The sequence below is a fragment of the Muscardinus avellanarius genome (assembly GCF_963383645.1).
Source record: "Muscardinus avellanarius genome assembly, chromosome: 7".
Lineage (NCBI taxonomy): Eukaryota > Metazoa > Chordata > Mammalia > Rodentia > Gliridae > Muscardinus > Muscardinus avellanarius.
Window position 1 is genome coordinate 10,203,322 of NC_137793.1, and position 19,621 is coordinate 10,222,942.

The 19,621-nt window shown below is 50.4% G+C and overlaps 1 protein-coding gene across 1 annotated transcript in view; it reads right to left on the reverse strand.

The window, feature by feature from the left end:
- Positions 1 to 5,650: 5,650 nt before the first annotated feature.
- The window catches only part of ADAM19 (ADAM metallopeptidase domain 19), a gene marked incomplete at both ends in the record, with an annotated part of 82,251 nt that continues 68,280 nt past the window's right edge, over positions 5,651 to 19,621 (reverse strand). Inside the window, 11 exons of the mRNA XM_080698624.1 lie at positions 5,651 to 5,674; positions 5,767 to 5,916; positions 10,715 to 10,939; positions 11,221 to 11,305; positions 12,299 to 12,443; positions 13,561 to 13,669; positions 13,758 to 13,835; positions 14,657 to 14,861; positions 15,940 to 16,048; positions 16,576 to 16,771; positions 19,349 to 19,438. Coding sequence (XP_080554750.1) covers positions 5,651 to 5,674; positions 5,767 to 5,916; positions 10,715 to 10,939; positions 11,221 to 11,305; positions 12,299 to 12,443; positions 13,561 to 13,669; positions 13,758 to 13,835; positions 14,657 to 14,861; positions 15,940 to 16,048; positions 16,576 to 16,771; positions 19,349 to 19,438 — 1,416 coding nt within the window. The remainder of the gene's footprint in view (positions 5,675 to 5,766; positions 5,917 to 10,714; positions 10,940 to 11,220; positions 11,306 to 12,298; positions 12,444 to 13,560; positions 13,670 to 13,757; positions 13,836 to 14,656; positions 14,862 to 15,939; positions 16,049 to 16,575; positions 16,772 to 19,348; positions 19,439 to 19,621) is intronic.

The following is a 19,621-nucleotide window of genomic DNA, read 5'->3' on the forward strand; positions in this document are numbered from 1 at the left end:
TACAAATACTCATGGTACAGAGATATATGTTTATCCCAATTTATGTATGAGAAAAAGGGACTCAGAGAAGTTAAATTATTGCCCAAAGTAACATAGTCAGGAAGAGTCAAAATTGAAATCTGGTTCTAAACCCAGCCTTAATCATAAGGCACAGTGTTATCTCCCCAAAAGACTAAACTTGTGTCCTCTTGCATAAACTGATATTAATTTATTTCCTTGTGATCTGTGATGTCTCCTTGTCTGAATATAAGGTTCATGAGAGCTAGTCTGGATTTACTGTTCATCCTTAGTGCCTAGCATACAATTGGCATTTAAAAAAAATTCTATTTAACAAAGGAATGATAACAACCCAAACAGCCCTTCCTTGTTCAAACTCTATGGGGAGTCTTCATCCCAAGGCACACCCTTGTAGGACTTTGGCATGAAAACCAGAGCAAGCCCCAAAGTGATGATGTGAATGGCCTCAGAACACATATTCTGTGGGGACTGCCGGGCGCTTTCCAGGTAGGCATTTGTGTTAGACAGCTTGCTGTTACTATAACAAGCACTGGAGATAATCAGCATATTAAGAGAAGAAGGCTAATTTTGGCTCGTAGCTTTGGAGGTTCCAGTCCTTGAGCGGTTGACCTAGTTGCTTTGGGCCTGTAAGGCAGCCCAGTAATGGGGGGAGAACATGGGTGGGGGAGAAATACTAATCATGTGGCTGAAAAGCAAGAGAGAAAGAGGACGTGGATGGAGTCCCTCAATGGTCTTCCCATGAGGCCCCACCTCTTAAGTTTCACTACCTCCCAACAGGGGGGAGGTGGTAAAGCCTGATCCCTGGGGGCAAGCCTCCAACACACAGGCCTTTGGGGGACATTAAGATTCAAACTATAGCAATATTATTTTTATTTGTGTGCAGAAAAAAATAAAAAAGACCCAGAATTCTGGAATTCTTTTAACCTCATCTATCTTCTAAGTGGCAGAGCCAGGATTTGAGCCCAGATCTGTCCAGCCAGGCTTTCTGCATCCTACTGCTGACTAATCATTGACTGTCAATCCAGAGACTGGCCAACAGGGTGGATGGAGTGGCCTGCTAAGCAGGCAGAGGTATTGGGTAAGGACTACTTTCATGAGCAGGCACGTTCCTAGTGAAAACAATTGTGTCTAGATGCCTTTCAGGTCCTTAGGCTACTCCATAACCATGAGAGGTTGGAGAAGTGCAGTCGGCAAAGACCCTCTCCCAGGCTTTCAGTGGACAGGAAATGAGATGGTGCACAGACAGGAGCATGTGGTGTCTGCCACGTGTTGAGTCTGCAGTATGTTTTCTTCCTCTCATTGTTTTTTTATCATTCCTTTGCTCTTAGAGACACTTACGATTAAGGTAGGGGTCACATGAGAGAATGAAGCAGATCCTTTTGTGAACTGCGAAGCCTAACAGATATAAACTATATGATCTCACAGGGCTCTGGAGTCAAAAAGTATACGCAACCTGGCCCTGGCTACAACTGCCTACCCAGCCCCAGACTTGGCAAGTGTCTCTCTTTTTCAAAGTATTGTCTCTAACAATAAGATGAGAAGGTAAACTGAGGGTCTCGGCTGGCTTCTAAGAGCTATAGTGCAGAAGAAGAAATTTATCCTAGAATCCTCTAAATCATTCAACCCTTTAAGGATCCATGACCCAGTTGAACTAGACCAGCTCCTATCCTGGTGCAAAGACAAACAGCCCCCTCTACTGGCTGTGGGAAAACCCGGGGCTTTGCAGGGGCCAAGAGCAATCTTTAGGGCCCTATAGGCTGGGCATTTGGTCTTTGTGGAAACTCATCAGAGAGTGCATATCAAGGATGCTATCTGGTGCACAGGAGGGTAGTACACACACACACACACACACACACACACACACACACACACACACAGAGTTGCTGAACCAAATAACATTCCAAATGACAAATTGTTTTAATTAAATACAAACAAGAAAAAAAAGGCACCATGGCCTATTCAAGTATTTTGCATAGATGTACAAACACTGTAAACAATTAATAGGTGGATAAGAGAGAAGAGGATCTGTTTGCCATGAAAAAAAAAATCTCCCAAATAAGAAAGAAAATTCACATTGCCCTGGATCCGTAACACATACGTACACAACAGGTGGTTCAAGAGAGTGCTCGGATGTGGCTTTGGGGAGCTGGCCTTGGATTCTACAGAACCTCTCCTTAGCGGTTTCTCTAGGGATGTGGGTACCTTTCCAGTTGGCATTACTCCCTTGGCTTGCTTGGGTGTCCAGCAGAGCTGATATACCTGCACTTAACACATCACTGGCTTTAGAACTGGTCTCCAATTTAACAAATGCATGTCTTCCATACCCTCTGTCAAACAAGAACGAGCCAACCAAGGCAGACCTAGGGGGAGACTTCATTTAAAGGGATTCTTGAAAGACAGGAGAGGGGGCAATTTCAATGCAGAGAACGTTCAGACTATAAAATCTGCAAGAGTCTTAGAACTGAGCTTTCTCTGGTAGGGTGGTAAACAAAGCTAAAAGAAATCTGAGGCAAGCAGGTAGTTGAAGACAGAGGGATGCTATCTTCCTGAGGTTTACGTTTTAGAGAAGGCGCCAAGGACTTTAGAAAAAACTGCAGGGTTGTAAAGCTGGCAAGAGCCTAATTTGACTTCTAAAAAGATTTACATCCTTGTCCATCGAACATAGAGTTGTTGAGTCAACAGACCAAACTTCCTCCCCAGCAGCCCTGGGCCCTGACCTCCCTGCGACCTGGGCCAGTACACGCCTCTCCGTATCAGCCCTTCCAAAGGAGGCCTGGACACAGACACTCCTTGAACATGGTTCTTTCTAGCCATGCTCAGTCTTCCAATAAAAGAAAAGGCTTTTTCTGCCTGGGCTTTTTGATGCCTGCAGACTTGGGGTGGGTGCATATGAGCATTCTCCCTGTTACAACAGTCCCCCTCCTCCTTTCCCTAAGAAAATATTCTCATTCCTCTTTTTGAGATAATCCTTTGGAACAAAGCCCCTCCTTCCCCAGGTCCAGATGTATTTGTCTTCGCTACCTCACTGGCAGTTCATGGAGCAAAGGAAGGGGGAGGGGAAACGGCTGGCCCGCGGGAAACGGCTCTCAGTTCCCCCAACAGAGCCGGGAGCGAACTAGACTAGAAGCCGCTGCCGGAAGTTTCTATCCAATTCAAAAACGTGCACCATCTTCCAGTTCACAGTATAACCTGATGGGGTGGAGATGGTTTTCAAATAATGAAAACATTATTTGCAAGAAAACAACAACCAGGTCTCTTTCTAGTACGGATCTAGGGATGGTGGATTTGGGGCTTGAAAGGCTACTGATGTCACTGGGGCCTTGTTATAGTCACTGCAAAGCGGCCGCTCTCCTGATGTGAGAGAAAGGCTGCAGAGCCCAGGCACGGGGAGGCTGCCAGGGGCTGGGCCTGAGGGCAGTTTGTCCACCTGTTTGCAAAGGAGCATCACCTTTTCTGGGCCCCAGCCTTGTGCACAGGGTACCTGATGTAGTTCACTTAAATGGAAGACTGGGCCCTGGCTGAATCGGGCAGGCAGGGGAAGAGCGGATGTGGGGCAGGGAGGGCCCACGTCAGGGAGTCGGGGCTCAAAGATCACAGCCGCTCCGAGGGAAGAGAAATGTGTTTTCCTGAGATCTTTCTCAGCGTACCCCATGATTGTCCCCAGGTGCACATCCCACCTCTCCTGCCTGTCTATAAACCCAAGAACATCAGCTCAGCACCTACTGTGTGCATAGAACGCTAAGGAGGCCCTGCGGTGGCAGGTGGGGAATCAGAAGCTCGGCCTCCTCCTTGCATTGAGGATTTTAAGAGCAAGAAGGGGGAAGGCCCCCGGAATGCCCTCCAAGGAGTGAGCACCAAACCAGCTCCCGTCTGGACAGCTGACCTAGACGTAGGTCCAGGAGTAAATACAAAGGCCTTCGCCTCGCAGAGGTTACAAAACACAAGGAAAATCAAAGCCCTCGTCCCCATGGCCACCTCCAAGCCCACACTGGTCAGTGCTCCTGAGATCCAGAGCAGGAAACCCAGTGGCTACCCATGAGGCAGGACCCTAACTTGCGGGTCTCAAGCACCCGGTCACCAAAACAAAGTCAGGACTGCTGAGGGTCCACTCGCCAAAGCACCACGTGGTAGGGTGGGTCTAGGGGAGGGAAAAGCAAAGGCCAGGAGCCCAGGAAAATGCAGAAGGGGACACACAGGGCAAACAAGAATCAACAAGAATGGATTGCAACCTTTGGCATCACGGCTCAGGAGGCCCGGGCCCGGAGCTCCCCTGCTGTCCACATGGCCTACCAATAGTACCTGTCTGAGTCAGAGTGACCCACATGGATACGGGGATGCAGGAGACTGGGGGAGGTAGGACGGGGCTTGTCACATGCAGCCATAGCTCTGGGAGCTGTCACCTGCAACCCAAGCCCTGGGCTGGGCCACCGCAACAGTTGGTTTGACCCTTCCTTGGTCCCTAAAAGCTAAAATGGATGGGTAAGGGCCGAACCTCTGTCCATCCTGGGACCTTTGAGGGAGACGGAAGCAATGGGAAGCTTTCATGCGTACCCTCCACCACGGGACCTGAATGGATGGCTTTGCTAAGACCCCGGCCAGAGGAACTGAGCAGGACTTTCCCAACCAGCTAACCAGCTCAACCAGCCCTGACAGCTGGATTCCCCACCTCTGTGTGTTCCCCTCCCTTCCTTCCCGGGCTGTATATTGCACAAAACAACATTTAGAAGCCATTGGATAGTAGTCCCTTCGGGCTTCTGAGGAAGGACTTCTGAGGAGACAAGAAGGAAATTTCGGAGATGCGGTGGTTCCAGGAGGAGGGCGGGAGCTGCCCAGAGGCAACCTTGCATGCTTCTTCCCGGCCCCGTGTCCATGGATCCTCTGTGGGGTCTGGAGTCCTTGGGAAAGTGAGAAGTGTCTAGACGGGTCTAGATTTTGGAGCAAGTCATCCCCATAGCCTGCTGTGATCTGTATTGAGGCAACTGTGAAAACAAAGAAGGAGAGAGGCATCAGCTCGAAGCTGATTGGTGGGATCCACGGGGAGCGGTCCCCATGCTTTTGATAGTTGGGAAGGGCAAATGCATCAGGTGCTTCCCGCAGAAGTCTGGTAGTGGGCTGCTCACCTGGACCACCATCAACATCCACCCACATTGAGAGGCATCGTGGCGGGCACCCCATCTCAGGCCGATGAGTGAGCCCTGCCCTTGTACTGTGCTTCCCCACCAAAGTTCACCGCTTGGGCCGCTGATACCCAGGTGCCTTGTGGAATCACGGGGTGCCAGCTTCCCCATCCTTTCTCACCCAGCTCCTTGGCAAGCTGGGGACATGTCAGTCACAGAGAAGAGGCAATGAGAGAAACCAGCTGTACACGGCCTACCACAGACCAGGCGGTTGTTGTACATTAGCTGCCTGGGTCTTGAAGCCACCTTGTGGGGCTGGCCACTGCTGCTCAACACTGTTCCTCCAGACAAGGAAGCAGAGCCTGGAGAGGCCCTCGCTCAGGGTCGCTCAGCCGGCCAGGTGCAGATGCAGGTGCGAAGCCACCGTAGCTCAGGCTCGCCGGCATCAGCTTTGACAGGAAGCTCTAACACTCCATCACCATTTTAGGGACAGTCAAGCCAGCACCAAGAAAAGCTCAGCGTCGGCCCCCTTGGCTGCTCTGGAAGTTCAGGGCAGACAAAAGGCGGCAGAGGCGGGTCTCTCTCAACCTCACTCTTGGCCCCCGAGCCCTCGCAACTTCCAAGGACTCACCTTGGGGGCAGGTGGTGCCAGAGGCAGTGCAGGCTGCGAGCCAGGAGCCGAGGGCAGCGAGGCGGCACCACCCGGCCCAGGGAGGGCTCTGCGGCCAGGCACGGGGTTCGCAGGGAGCGCCTTCTGGGGGGGCCGAGGCCGGGAGAAATCCTGGAGAGAAAGCAGCAAGCATCACTTCGAGGGCAGAGGGACCACTCGGAAGAAAATATTATGATAGTTCACAGATCGGAATCACATTGACAAGAAGAAAAAGATATATAGTATGTGGCCCCCTTTATAAGAAAGTGTGTGTATGTGTGTGTACAACGTGTTTATAGACCTGTCTGGAGAGCAGGCTGGCAAAAACCTATTAAAATTAGAAACGATGCTTCTCTGATCTGATCATCCCGCTTCCTAGTATCCGTGCATGTGAGAGAATCTGGTACACAAAAATGAAACTGAAGGGAAAAGTGAAACTGAAAGGGGGTTCCTTGCTGTACTGTTTGTGATGGCAGAGAAGTGCTAAGTAACAGAAATCCCGTCAACAGAGAGGTAACTAAGGTTATAAACTAATACATGATACGACACTTAAGAAGAATAAAGTACGCTGAGAGGGACAGATGTGAACACATGTTAAGAGTCATTGTTAAGTGAAAAGGGCTGACGTCCAAGCAGCAGAGGATAGTTTATATAAAACAGAGCGCCATGACCCCCACCTAACGTGAATGTAAATTAACTGAGAACTTTCAGGACGGGCACAGACCACCTGACAACAGAGGGTGAAAATGAGATGGGGGTGTCAGTGGGGGCCGGGGGCCCAGGTGAACATCTGACTCGTCTACCATGAGCACAGAGGGACTGCCTGAAAATGTGAAATAAACTTAAAGCTGGGCATCATGGTGCACACCTGGAAGCTGAGACGGGAGGATTGCAGGTTTGAGAACAGCCTCAGTCACTTGTGAGACTCTCAGTAACCTAGCAAGACCCTGTTTCCAAATAAAATAACATAAAATAATAATAATAATAATAATAATAATAATAATAATAATAATAAAGGATTGAGGTGTAGCTTGGAGGTAGAATGCCCCTGGGTCAATCCCCAGTACCCAAAAAGTAAAAATAAAATAAATTTTAAAAAGGAAGAAACTCTACTTCTTTTCACATCACTTACCCCTTTCTAACTCATATAATTTATTTACTTATTAAATTAGTTTTTATTTCCTGTCTTACTACCCTCCTCTAGGTGGAAGCAGGGGTAGGGGTCTTTATCTGCTGGATTCACTGAGCTATCACCAACTTCCAGAACAGTGCTTAGTATATAGGAAGCACTTGACATACTATTATTATTTGTATGTGTGTGGGGAGGGTTACTGGGGGTGGAACCCAGGGGCTTTCTACCTCCAGGCTACACTCCAAGACTTATTTTATATTTTATTTGGAAACGGGGTCTCACTAAGTTTCTGAAAGCTTCACTAAGAAGCTGAGGCTGGCTTTGAACCTGTGCGATCCTCCTGTCTCAGCCTCCCAAGCACTGGGATTGTAAGTGTGCACCACCATGCCTGGCTTCAACACATATTAGATGGAAAAAAAATGCACTAGCTGAAGTTATCAAAATAAATACATATTTCTGTGCAAGTCAAATTTCTTGAAATAAGTGCATATTTCTTCTGCAGCTGGAAAACAAATATTTTCAGGGACAAAAAAAAAAAAAATGGACCATCATCCAGCTGGGGGGATTTAAGAGCGAAGCCAATTCCTTGATTGGTCTCCCTTCTTGGAGGGTCACTAATGGGAAGGGTAAACGTGCAGAAAGGGCAGGAGCTGCACAGTCAAGGCTTTTCTGCAGAAAGCTTCTCCTTAAGAGAAAGAGCAGAAAGCAGAACTCAGCAAATTCCTGCACCAAAAAGCCATGTAGCTCCCTCCCGCCCTAGAGGACAAGGTCACTGCCACCCTCCCCAGCCCAGGACAGCTGCTGGAGGCCAGGATAGAGACCCGAGGGAGAGTGACAGCTGGGTGCAGACGTCAGGCTACAGCTGGAAAATTGCAAAACAGAGCAGCCGCTGGGGGCTGCTGTCGGGGCAGAAGCCTTATCAGCGTCAGCACCGGGCCTCCCGAGGCAGCGGCCGGCCTGTCGCCACATCTGACACACCCCAGCTCGGCTCTACCCAGGGGCCTCCTGGCACAATTTCCTGGAACAGTTCAGCCCCCTCCCTCCGGGGTGGCAATTCCACCCACGAGATGCACCAGGGCGCCACCCAGGGACCCCTATCTGCAATGGATCCTCACGTCTTATTTTTTCTTCCACGAATTTCTCATCCTCTCGGCTGGGTCACGCCGGTCACCCCATTCCCCACCCCGGCCCCACCCCCAGCTACCTCCATCTTTCTTCGGGATCGTGTTTACAGCATCTGACTAGTGTGCCCGCTTGCTGCCAGGCTGGGCCTTGCATTTTCTAAAGCTTCTTTGCACTCAAGTGTAGTATCTACAGAGGGCCATCTCCCGTCAGAGCCTCCTTACCAGTGAGTGATCCTGAACCAGGAAGGCTCTCTCCTTCCTTCCCCTCCACAGCCTGCTTGGCTCCTGCTTGCCCCAGCACGGAGGCTGCCTCCTCAGGGAAGGCTTCCTGGCTTTCCAAGCTAGGTAAAGCTTCCATCAACCTCTCTAAGCAGCCAGTCTTCTCCTTCCCACCATTTACTGCTGGCTGTCGTAACTACAGGGGTCCCAGATCCTCTTTTTCTGCACAATATGGACCTCCTTGGCTCACTATCTGCCCCCACAAGGCAGAGGTTTCAGCCACACACACCCCGTGGAGGTGCAGGCCAGGGGGAGGCCGAGCTGAGAGCTGGCCTGCGATTAGAGATGGTGAAGGGGAGAGCAGAGTTCACGACCTGGATCCTCCACTGTCCCCTCAACCCTATGAGCTCAGCATCTTCCGTGATGCTGGTGCAGCATTAGCTCACTTCTTGGAATGATTCTGAAGAGGAAGGGGCTGCCCCATTTTATCCCGGCAGCCCCCCTTCAGACCAGTGTCCTGGCCCTGAAGACCAGTGGCCTAGGCCACCAGGGCCTAGGTCCAGAAGCTGCGCCCGGGATCCATGTGTGGGGTCACCTGGCTCCCCGCATCCCCAGCTGGCTGGATTCCCGCTGACCCTGGCACCCCTGCCTTGGGGTGAAGCAGGGTGAGGAGGCCCAAGTCCTTTGAGCAGGCCTCCAGGTGGCTCTGTAGGAACTGTGGTCTGGATGTGACGCTGCTTTCCTTCCCCTCCTGTGCCTCTGTCCCCGTCACCCCCGTCTCCACGTGGGTACCTTCTCCTCTCCTATGAACCAAGTTGTGCATGCTCCCTCCAAGAGATTCCACACGCCGAATCCCTAACTTCAGAATGGGACTGTATTTGGAGAAGAGGGCATTCCAGAGGTGGTTAAGTTATTATGAGCCCATTAGCACGGGCCCTAATCCAATCTACTGTCTTTTTTTTTTTTTTTTTTTGGTGGTACTGGGGTTCCTGGAAGCCCTTCTACCTCCGGGCTACACTCCCAGACCTCTTTTTACATTTTTATATTTGGAAACAGGGTCTCCTAAGCCAGCGCGCGCGGCTGGCTTCGAACCTGCGCGATCCTCCTGTCTCTGCCTCCCAAGCGCGGGGATGACAAGCGTGCGCCACCACGCCCGGCAATCTACTGTCTTTTTAAGAGGAAATTTGGACACATAGAGACACTGGGGATGCACAATGCACAGAGGAACGGCCACGTGAGGATACAGAGAAACAGGGTGGCCACCAGTGAGCCAAGGGCAGAGGACCGGGGAGAAGCCAGCCTGCCAGCATCCTGGGCTCAGGCTGTGAGAAGACCAAGGTGTGTGCTGTCATAGCCGCCACCTGTGGGATTAGTTCCAGCAGCCCTGGAAGCCGCCTCCTCTCCCACCTCCTCCTCTCTCTCTCTCCCACTGTCCTCCTGCTCTGTCCTCCACCCCTCTCTCCCTGTCAATCCTTCCCCCTTTCTTTCTGCATAAATGTTTCCCTCATGTCCTGTCCCCCACAGGAAGAAAAGAGAGAAGTTTCACAGCAGAGAACCAGGCCCGATGCCCCCGGCTGTGGCAAAACCATCATGCTGCCCCAGGTCCCAGAGAGGCCTTCTAAAGCCGAGCCAACCCTACGGTCCTTAGGATCAGGGCTGCCTAGTCCTCCTGGATCGTGCCCAAGAAAAGCAGTCTTGCCTGAGGGGTCACACCTAAGACACACAGGTGGGTACCAGAGACACCACACCTGCCGCAGCCCCAGGAGCAGCTGCGTCTGCACTGAGGCCCTCCTGCCGGATGATGTGGCTGGAGCCATCGGCGCACAGAGCACAGAGTGAGCTGGCGGATGTGCAGGGGCTTCTGTGCTCCTCTTTGGGTAGCAGAGACGGAGGAAAAGCCTAGACACCACTCTTACTTCCCAGAGGTCTGTGACCTTTGACGCCCGCCCAGAGCAAGGCATCAGGGTACGCAGCTCGGTTAGACTTCCCAACTGGCCGGAAATACCGGCAGATAAAATCTGGAGGGATAGGTACTGTGATGGGAGCAAGATGTAACACCCAGCTCGGACTTGAGGGGTCACGGAAGGTCCTTGGGAGGAGTGGCATCTCAAAGTGTATCCAAAGGGGAAGAGGAGAGTATCATTTGCATCCCTGCAGGGTAGAAGAGCTTGGGGAATGGAAAGAGGCTAACTTGGGGTGGAAGGTGGGTAGCGCTTATCATAAAATAGGGCAGGTGGAGAGGAAATGGCCTGTGGGTCAGGGGCTTCCCCCTGTGGGGGTGTATACCGCCCCACACTCATTGCTCTCACCCTCCATGAACCCCCCGGGGTGCACCAGAATGCAGGCAAGGTTGTCAGCCCCACCAAGTCCGACTTCCCTGCCTCCGCCATTACCCACCGCAGGTGGCCCTTTATGGGCGATGCCCCCAGCCCAGAACTGCTGGGAGCCCGCTTACCTGGGAGAGGATGCAATTTGGCGTAGGGGGCACAGGCCGGCTTGGGGGAGGCCTCCTGGACGACTCCTTTCTCTCCACTTGAGACCCGGCCCCTGGGGAGTTTCTAGCAGCCCTATTCAGGTGGGCTAGCAATGGGGCGGGCGGGGACCCGCCCTGTAGATAGGCTGGTGGGGGCCGGGGAGGGGGCTGGGAGGGCTTCCGTAGGGTTTCGGGGGTGTTGGTCACCTGTATGCACAAGACAAGAGATACCTGAGACAATGAACCCTCAATGCACTTAAAAAACTCAGGGGTGCCCAAGGGTAGGGCAGATATGCTGACCTGTTCAACCCCTTAGGATCCTGGAGGTCAGATGCAATCTTTAAAGGTACCCAACCGACACGTCTCACAAGTCAATAAAATGGCTCTGATTACCAATTCAGTGCAGCTACATCGGCTGTTAGGGGAAGCCGGCAGGGTCCCGAGAAATACAGGGTAAGTAGCCAAGCTCCGTGGTGCAAAGCCCTTACCTTTCGCTTGCCCTGGGGTGTCTGCAGCTTGAAAGTTGGGTTGGCATGGCCATTTCCACTGTTCTGAGACACTCTGAAGGGACAGCTGGAAATAAGAAACCGGAGACGGGATGTTCAACACGGGGCAGTGACTGCGTCCCAAGGACCCGAGCACGGCCAACCAGCTGCTAAATGTTCTCGAGTGAGCTCTGGAGGAAGTGAGCTGGGCCTCTCCAACCCCAACTCCCCAGCTAAGGACGCCGTGTGTGCAAAGGAGAATTCCCAAGCACCCAGAGCTGGACTTACTGGGAGCAGGGCTTCTCCAGCACCTTCTATTCATCTTTTTTTTTTTCTTTACATTTTTTGGTACTGAGGATTAATGAACCCAGGGGCATTCTACCTCCAAGCTATATCCCCAACCCTTTTTTAATTTTGAAACAAGAATCTCACTAAGTTGCTGAGGCTGGCCTCTAGCTTGCAATCTTCCTGTCTCAGCCTCCAAGTACTGGAATTATAGGTGTGCCCCACCACGTCCAGCTCTCTTCACCTTATGAAGACTTTTGCCCACTAAAGAGACACAGAAATATCAACCAACCCCCTCAGGGATGGGTCCAGAAAGACCCATGCAGGGATTTAAAATCTCCTGCAGAACAGGTATAATTTCATAGGGAACTCAGAGAATATACATCTTCAATATACAAAGGAATAAATTACTTAGAAAAAAATTGGTCTGGGTCTGGGTTGGGGTCTAACCACCCCTATCCTCAATTGGGCTTCTTTGTTGCTTTGGTTTTCTGCTCTTTTGAAGGGAGGGATCAATTAGGCAAATTATGGCAAAAATATTTTATTTCATATTCCAACTTGAATTGGGTGGGAGCACTCTGCTGAGAAGGATTTGAAAGTGACGTTTCAGAGTATGATCATCTAGTAATGTCTGCCAGGGTCAGAGAGCATGACAGAGGGCAGAGGGCGGCCGGTGCCCAGCACCCACCTGCCCTGAATTAGACCCACCCCCAGCCACCGCCTCACCAGGCCCTGCACACAGAGAGCTGTGCCATCTAGACATGCACCCCAAGTCACGCACGGCACCCCGACGTACCTGAACTGCTGTCTGAGCTTGAAAGGAAGGGCCGAGGGCTTGAGCTGTCCTGGTCTGTGGTTCTGTCGATAGCAGTGGTACCCCAGCACAAGCACCGCCAGCACGAAGAGGGCCGAGAACACGCCGGCGATCACAGGACCGGCACCTTCAGAAACAGCCCATGGGGCCAGTTAGAGCTGTGTGGCCTCCAGCAAATCACTGCATTCCTGATTCTTCTTCAGATGCACGATCTGCATTTGCTTTCTATTGCTTCTTTCAGCTTATAAATTATGAGAAACGTTAGGATCTACTCGGTACTATTAGAGCACCGCTCACATTAGCTTAAAGAGCCGGGCCAATGGGCTTTGCGCCGACCTTATCGGGAGAAGCCCCTACTGCCGCTTCTGTGTGATCGAAGAGATTCTCGTTTAAGGCGAGCACTTCAGGCCCTGTTACCATTTGCTACTAGCTTTCAGTCTGAATCATGATTTTCCTGGACACACAGCAAGAACTTAGAACACTGAAAAGCGCAGATTGGTTTGAGACTAGAAAAAACTCTTACCTGTCACCCACAATTTCACATTTGGCTTCCTCAGAACTGCCTCTGTGTCCTCACAGAATGTGACAGGACAAAGTATGTTTGCATGAAGGAAACACTAGCTTTATCTATTCTAGTTTCTTCCTTGGAAGATTTTATTCTTGAAAAGAGTTCTTTGCTATTATTATAAGAAAAAGCTTTGAAATTCCAAGGCTAGAGTCCCTAGATTTCTTCTAAAAATAATAATAATAACTATCATAGCTATAATAAAATCAATAACTAATTAAATGTTAATATAATTAATGTAATTATTATATTTATTGATTATATTATTATTATTATTATTATTATTATGGCACTGGGGATTGAACATAGGGGCATTCTACCTCTAAGCTACACCTCCAGTTCTATTTTATTTTTATTTTGAAACAGGGTCTCAATAAGTTGATGAGAGTCTCACTATTTGCTGAGGCTGCAGTGAGCACCTGAGATCCTCCTGTCTCAGCCTCCCAAGTACTAGAATTACAAGCATGTACCACCATGCCTGGTTTCCTCTATAACTTTATAAAACTTCTGAGGCGTTGTTCCTCATTTTAATCTTTGTTCATCTAAGGAAGTTTAAACCACCACAATGTGCCCCAAGTTAATGGTTTCTTTAAGTGCCCAAAAAAGGACTGCTCACCACCCATCCCCCCAACAAAGGATGTGTACATATGTCCCCGTGGAGCCCACCCCTCACACTCACTCTCGGGGGGCATGGGCCCACTGTCGATGCTGCCCCCTTGGCCTGGCATGTCGCAGAAGGGTGGGGCCCAGCCCTGGAAGCAGTGGCAATTCTGGTTGTTGTTGCAGACCTGGAGTGAGGGGAGGGTGGGGGGTCAGCACCTCGCAGAGCTCTGGCCCCCACTGCCGTCTCCATCCCTCAGCCTGGAGAGCACATACCCCATGGCCGTTGCACCTCTTCCTGCAGCTTTCGGTTTCAAAGAAGGAGGTGTTTTTGCACTGCCCCTCGATACAGATCTGCAGTGGGGAGGAAGCAGCCGTCAGTAGAGCAGAAGGGACCTGGGGCTTTGCGCTTGGAACACGGGAACCAAAAGAGGCAGCCCATTTCTGGGTGCTTATTACAGTGGGAAATGAAAAGAACATCCTTAATCTTATGATAATGAATTAGTATTAATTCTGATTAAAGACATCACAAGCATGAAAATACCGCATTCAGCAACTATGATAGGAACTCTATGTCTCATATTACTATCAGGTCTGTTCTCTGTTAATTACTTCTGTATTGCTTTATACGAGTTTTAATATTGTGCTTAATGATGATTTAGGCAGCAGCCTGTTCGGTGCCAGGGACTATACCACATGCTTCACAGGAGTTTCTAAACATCATTACTGTGGAGGCAAAGGAAAAGAAACAGGTCCCAACGGCAGGGAACAGGTTTAATTTAGGAATAAAACCTGGAAGGAGGCATTAGACCAGGGAAGGAGCCCATGAGAGTCAGAAAGCCTGTCTCCTTGTAGGTTAGGGCTTTTTATGGGGGAAGGAGGGGGGGGTCTGGAAGTAGTCATGTTAGCCATTGTTTTAGTGTGTTCTAGTGGTTAGGGCATGTCCTGGGGCAGGACAATGGCCAGTAGGTATTTCTCTTTCTTTATTCCTTTGTACGAGGAGGCCAGTGGCGGTCCACTGCAATCACGAGGCGCTTTCTAAAGGAAGCCTGTGAGGCTCAGAAGGAGGGGAGGCTGAGACTGGAGCCCAGAAATCTCCCTCGAGAGCTCACGCCCCTCAGCTTCTCCTCTGTGCCGTCTGGTTACGGAGTAAGTCCAGGGAGAAAGAGACTCACGTGGTTGTTGCCACACTTGGTACCGGTCATCACCAGGCCTGGGTCCATCACGTCGCTCTGTTTCTCGTTGCCTGGGTAAATGTGGGTGCCCCGGCATCGGACCTTCCTACCGTCCAAGGTGATGACAGTGTCAATGGAGACTGCGCTGGACTCCAGGGGCCGGGCCTCGGACGTCACGCACTGGATCTTTCCACACTTGGTATCCCTGGGCCCAAGAAAGAGGGAGAGAGGAGATGGAATCGGAGGCTGGGGCACTGCGTGTGTGCTCAGGACCCACCAGGGGAGACTCTGTGTAGACCCAGACCAGGCCAGGGAGCTGGCTCCTGTCCCGCAGTAGATCTAGGACAGAGTATGGAAAGTGCTGACGTCCAGGACAGCTGCTGACCCATGCAAGATGCTCCTCTATGTACCTCATACCCGCATCCACCCAGGTGCTCTGCGATGACGCAGGCTCTCCATTCTTTCCTGCTCCCGGGTTAAGCAACTTCCAAGCCCTATTAATTTCCTCTTTCTTAGCAGCACTACGTGAAACTGATATTCCTGCTTCTAGTGTACTTCTGCATGGCTCTCAAGCCCAGACTAAACTCCCCTAGAGAAGCATTTAAGCTTTTCCAGGATCTAGTTCTAGGCTCATTTCTTAGAGTCCCCTCTCCCCTGTACCCCAGATTTTACCTTATCTGTATCAAGCTGCTATCAGTTTTTTCCAACAGCAAAGTTCTTCTCCATCTCTTTGCCTAGAACACTCTTCCATGCACCAGTATCAGTCCCCCACCCTGTCCATTTAGATAGATAACTGCTCCAGAACTCAAGATAGGCATAACTTTTTTGAAAAACTACTGTGGACACTAAGTGGGTTTGGGTAGCTCTACAAATCGGGCACAATATCTTGTGCTTGATATATGCTCAATCATGGGCAAGGGGTGGGTAAGAGGCGGGGTGGGACAGATGGGTGACTGGCTGGTAGGAATGAATGATCTACAAGGGACCACTCAGATAAGGGCATCATTAGTACTCTGCAAAAAAAAAAAAAAAAAATTATCTAAGAGTGCCAATTCCCCACCCTACTCTTAGTCCTCAAAGGAAGCTAGATCAGCTTTCCAGCAGGCACTGGAAAGTGCCTCCGTCTGACTTCCTTGGGGCTGAATGACACACTGTTGTCAGCAACAGGGGAAGGAGGGAAGCGGGCTGGGACTGGTCTGGGCGGAGGCGCTGAGCGGGCGGGAGGAGGACGGAGCGGGAGGCACTTCTCCACGCGCCCAGGGCACCTGCTCCATGGTCATCACCTCATGTTGCACTTCCTGAGTCCTCCTCTTCTGTCCATCCCACAGTTTCCGTAAGTATCTCCTGCCACGTTCACCTGCTCAAAGCAGAGGTCAGGGGCAGTCCTGGCTCCTGCGCAGGCAAGAAACAGCAGTTGTCAGTGTGCTGGTGGGCGAGAGGCCCCAAGGGCTGATAAGACTTACCATTCACTTTTCTGTCTCAGTATCTACTTATTTAAATATATATATATATATATTGGTACTGGGGAGTGAACCCAGGGGTATTCTTCCTCTGAACTACACCCCCAGCCCTATTTATTTATTTATTTATTTATTTATTCAGCATCTCACTAAGTTGCTGAAGCTAGGCTCGAAAATGTGATCCTCCTGTCTCAGCCTCCCAAGTGCTGGGATGATGGGTGTGTGCCACCACACCTGGCTCTTTTTTTTTTTTTTTTTTCTTTTGGACGGTTGTCAGCCATTTGCCCACTTTGAAAACTAAAAGTGTCCAGCAACTAAGGAACACACTGTCCACCAGCAAGCACTCCCCCAACACCTACCCTGAGTCGAGGGGATGAAAGAAAAGATGGAGTCTCTGGAGCTATGCAGCTGAGAGGTGGGGGTGGGTGGAGGAGGGCCCTGCTCCCTGGGGAGGCTTACCAGGGCCCCACAGCTGCTGGCACTGCTCCTCGTAGGTGAGGCACATGCCGCTGTAGCAGTAAGCCTGGCCACCCGCACAGGGCGTGCCGTCCATCTGGTAGAAGTTGGTGGGGCAGTGGGGAGATTTGCCGGTGCAGAACTCGGGGAGGTCGCACTGCTGGGCCTGCTCACGGCACGGGATGCCAGGAGCCAGGAGCTGATTTTGGATGAGAGGGGGAAAAAAAGAGTCACTTTCTTCCCCACCCACCACCCTATCAGCCAGGGGCTCCGGAGTATCGGAGCATCGCTCTCGTGGACTACATGGTCCACGAGCACCATTGCTGATACATGTCAGGCGAGCTCATTAGCTCAAGCCACCGTACGCCTTCTACTGTGAATTCTGACTCGGTGCTTTCACACTTGCTGATTCGTTTCCTCTTCATAGCAGTTTTAAGGAGAAGTCGGTAAGAAATAGTATTCATGCAACAATCTATAGTTTACTGTGTGTTCGGGTAATAAGCAGCTTCTGCTTAAGTCCCTGGCACAACAGGGCTTTGCCTAGTTTTCATGATAGTCCCACGTGGCATAATTATCCCTATTTTACCCAGGATGACACCTGAGGTTTAAAGTGGTTAAACAATATGTTGAAAGCCTAATAGTCATAGAGGGGGTGTCGGGCCTACTGACTTGCACCAACATACACACAGCTCTCGTTCACAGAACCTCTCTGAATGTGCAAAGCGCCCCAGTGATAACACATCTACACTACTGTGTCAGACACCGCTGCATAGAATTATCTCACACGATCCTTACTTTGCAGATCAAATGATAGGATTGACAGAGCAGGGGGCAGACGGTCAACCCCGAGTTCCCACTTGTCTCACGGCCTTCCTGGGTGGTCAGCTTTACTAAGGCTCTTCCCAGTTTACAGATAATGTACTGAGGCTCCGTAAATGCAGTGCCCAAACCACCCATCCAGGGACTGAAGCCAAGGTCTCAGGTCCCAGAGAATGGTTTGTGAACCCCAGAAAACTCCTGGGCCTGGATGAAATGGTCACACTACGGACTTATTCTTAAGCCTTGGGCCAGGAATGGAGGGACTGGACCCTGCACAGCCTCCCTGGGGGACACCAGGTCACACCGCATGGCCTATGAGTTCCCCCTGAGCCAGGCAAGGACTCAGGGCTGAGAATGCAGCACTTCCATGAGTGCTTCACACCACCGAGGTCCTCCCAGGAGAGAAGGCAGGCAAGCCCCTCTGCTGGCTGGAAGGAGGGGGGCCCAAGTGCAAGCACAGGTGGGGGTGCAGAGGGGAAAGCTGCAGCCCACACTCACCTCTACCACCCAGGAGTGGGTTGGAGGCAGAGGAGCCAGTCTAGAGCCAGCCTGCCGGGTTCAAGGCCCGCCTCCTCAGCCAGCAGTGGGACCTGGCGCTACTTAACGTGGTTGTGTTTGTTCATCCACAATTGAGGATAAGAACCCTCTGTGGGGTTCTTAAGAGGAACAATTTATAACAAAGTACTTGAACAATATCAGTCACATAACAAAAACCAGCAAATGGCAGGTAAAGGCATAGGTCCCTAATTTCCATCCAAGAGTTTGGGGTTTTCAGGTTTTTAAGCATTAATAAAATAATTCATGCCGGGTGTGGTGGCACACACTTGTAATCCCGGGACTTGGGAGGCTGAGAGGGGAGGATCACAGGTTCTCGGCCAGCCTTAGCTACTTAGCGAGGCCCCCCCACAACTCAGTGACACGCTGTTTCCAAATAAAGAATAAGAAATAGGGCTGGTGGTGTAGCTCGGAGGTAGAATGCCCCTGGGTTCCATTCCCAGTTCTACACACAAAAAATTCAAATGATCATATATTATATGTATGCATACAAGTAAGTATATATGCACATATATGTATATTCATATTATAAATGCATACATATACTACATATATGTTATGTAATATATATTAAAGTCTCCACAAGGCCTAAGATAATCTTTATGAATAAACATATTAGTATTTCTGTAATGAAATATAAATATTTCCTTTAGGCATGTTTTTAAAAACTAAAATTAGCTTCATATCAATTTTGGTCCAAGTTTGTCACCAAATAGGTTTAAATAGTAAGACATAATTTATCTCCCGCATTAGTATTAGGGGTGGGGGGATCCAGAGTTAGGGAGAGCTGGATGCAAGCCTTTCCTGGCTAATTCCATAAATATCTCCCATCACCCTATTAGGCCTCAGTTTCCTCATATTAAAATGAGGACAGTAACATACAAAAAGCCCCCTGGAGGCTTTTAAAAGGATGAGATAAGATAAACTGCATAAAATTCTCAGCATAGTATCTTGTATCTACTAAGATGTTAATTAATGCTAATCAAAACCATGATGACTCTCATGAGCTCAAATAAAATCAAGATTACTCTCTGCACACTACACACACACACACACACACACACACACACACACACACACACACATCCATATATTCCTATTCATATATCCCCATCTCCCAGGAGGCACTACCCTCTGGGGTGATTGGAACTCAGTGAAACCCAGGATAGGAAACAGCAGCTTAGTTTGAGGAGCCTTTCCAGCTCCTGGTGTCTGAAATGATTTTCTCTTTTTCTTTTGCGGTGCTGGGGACTGAATCACCGGCCTCGCCATGCTAAACATGTGCTGGAATGCTGAGCTCCACCCCGGCCGGTCAACACATCCCTTCAGGATGGAGGTTGCAGCCTGGCCATGTTCCCTGGCACAGCAGGTGCCTGTCAGTCGGAGCCCAAGGCCCTCTTACCTTACACTGGTGGCAGCAGGAGCCATGGGCACACTCCGCGCCTTCCCTCAGGGTGCAGTTGGAGGCATTGCAGCAGGGGCTGTTACATTCCTGGGGGACAGGGGGTGTCTGTGAGTCTCTGGGTATAGGGGCAGGCAAGTCCCCACTCCCTAGAACTCCATAGCAGACCATCACCTGACACCCTTATCATGAAGGCATTGCGTATTTACCATAGGATATACACATGTATACAATCATCAGTAACACCACAGCTTAGATAAGAATATACACATG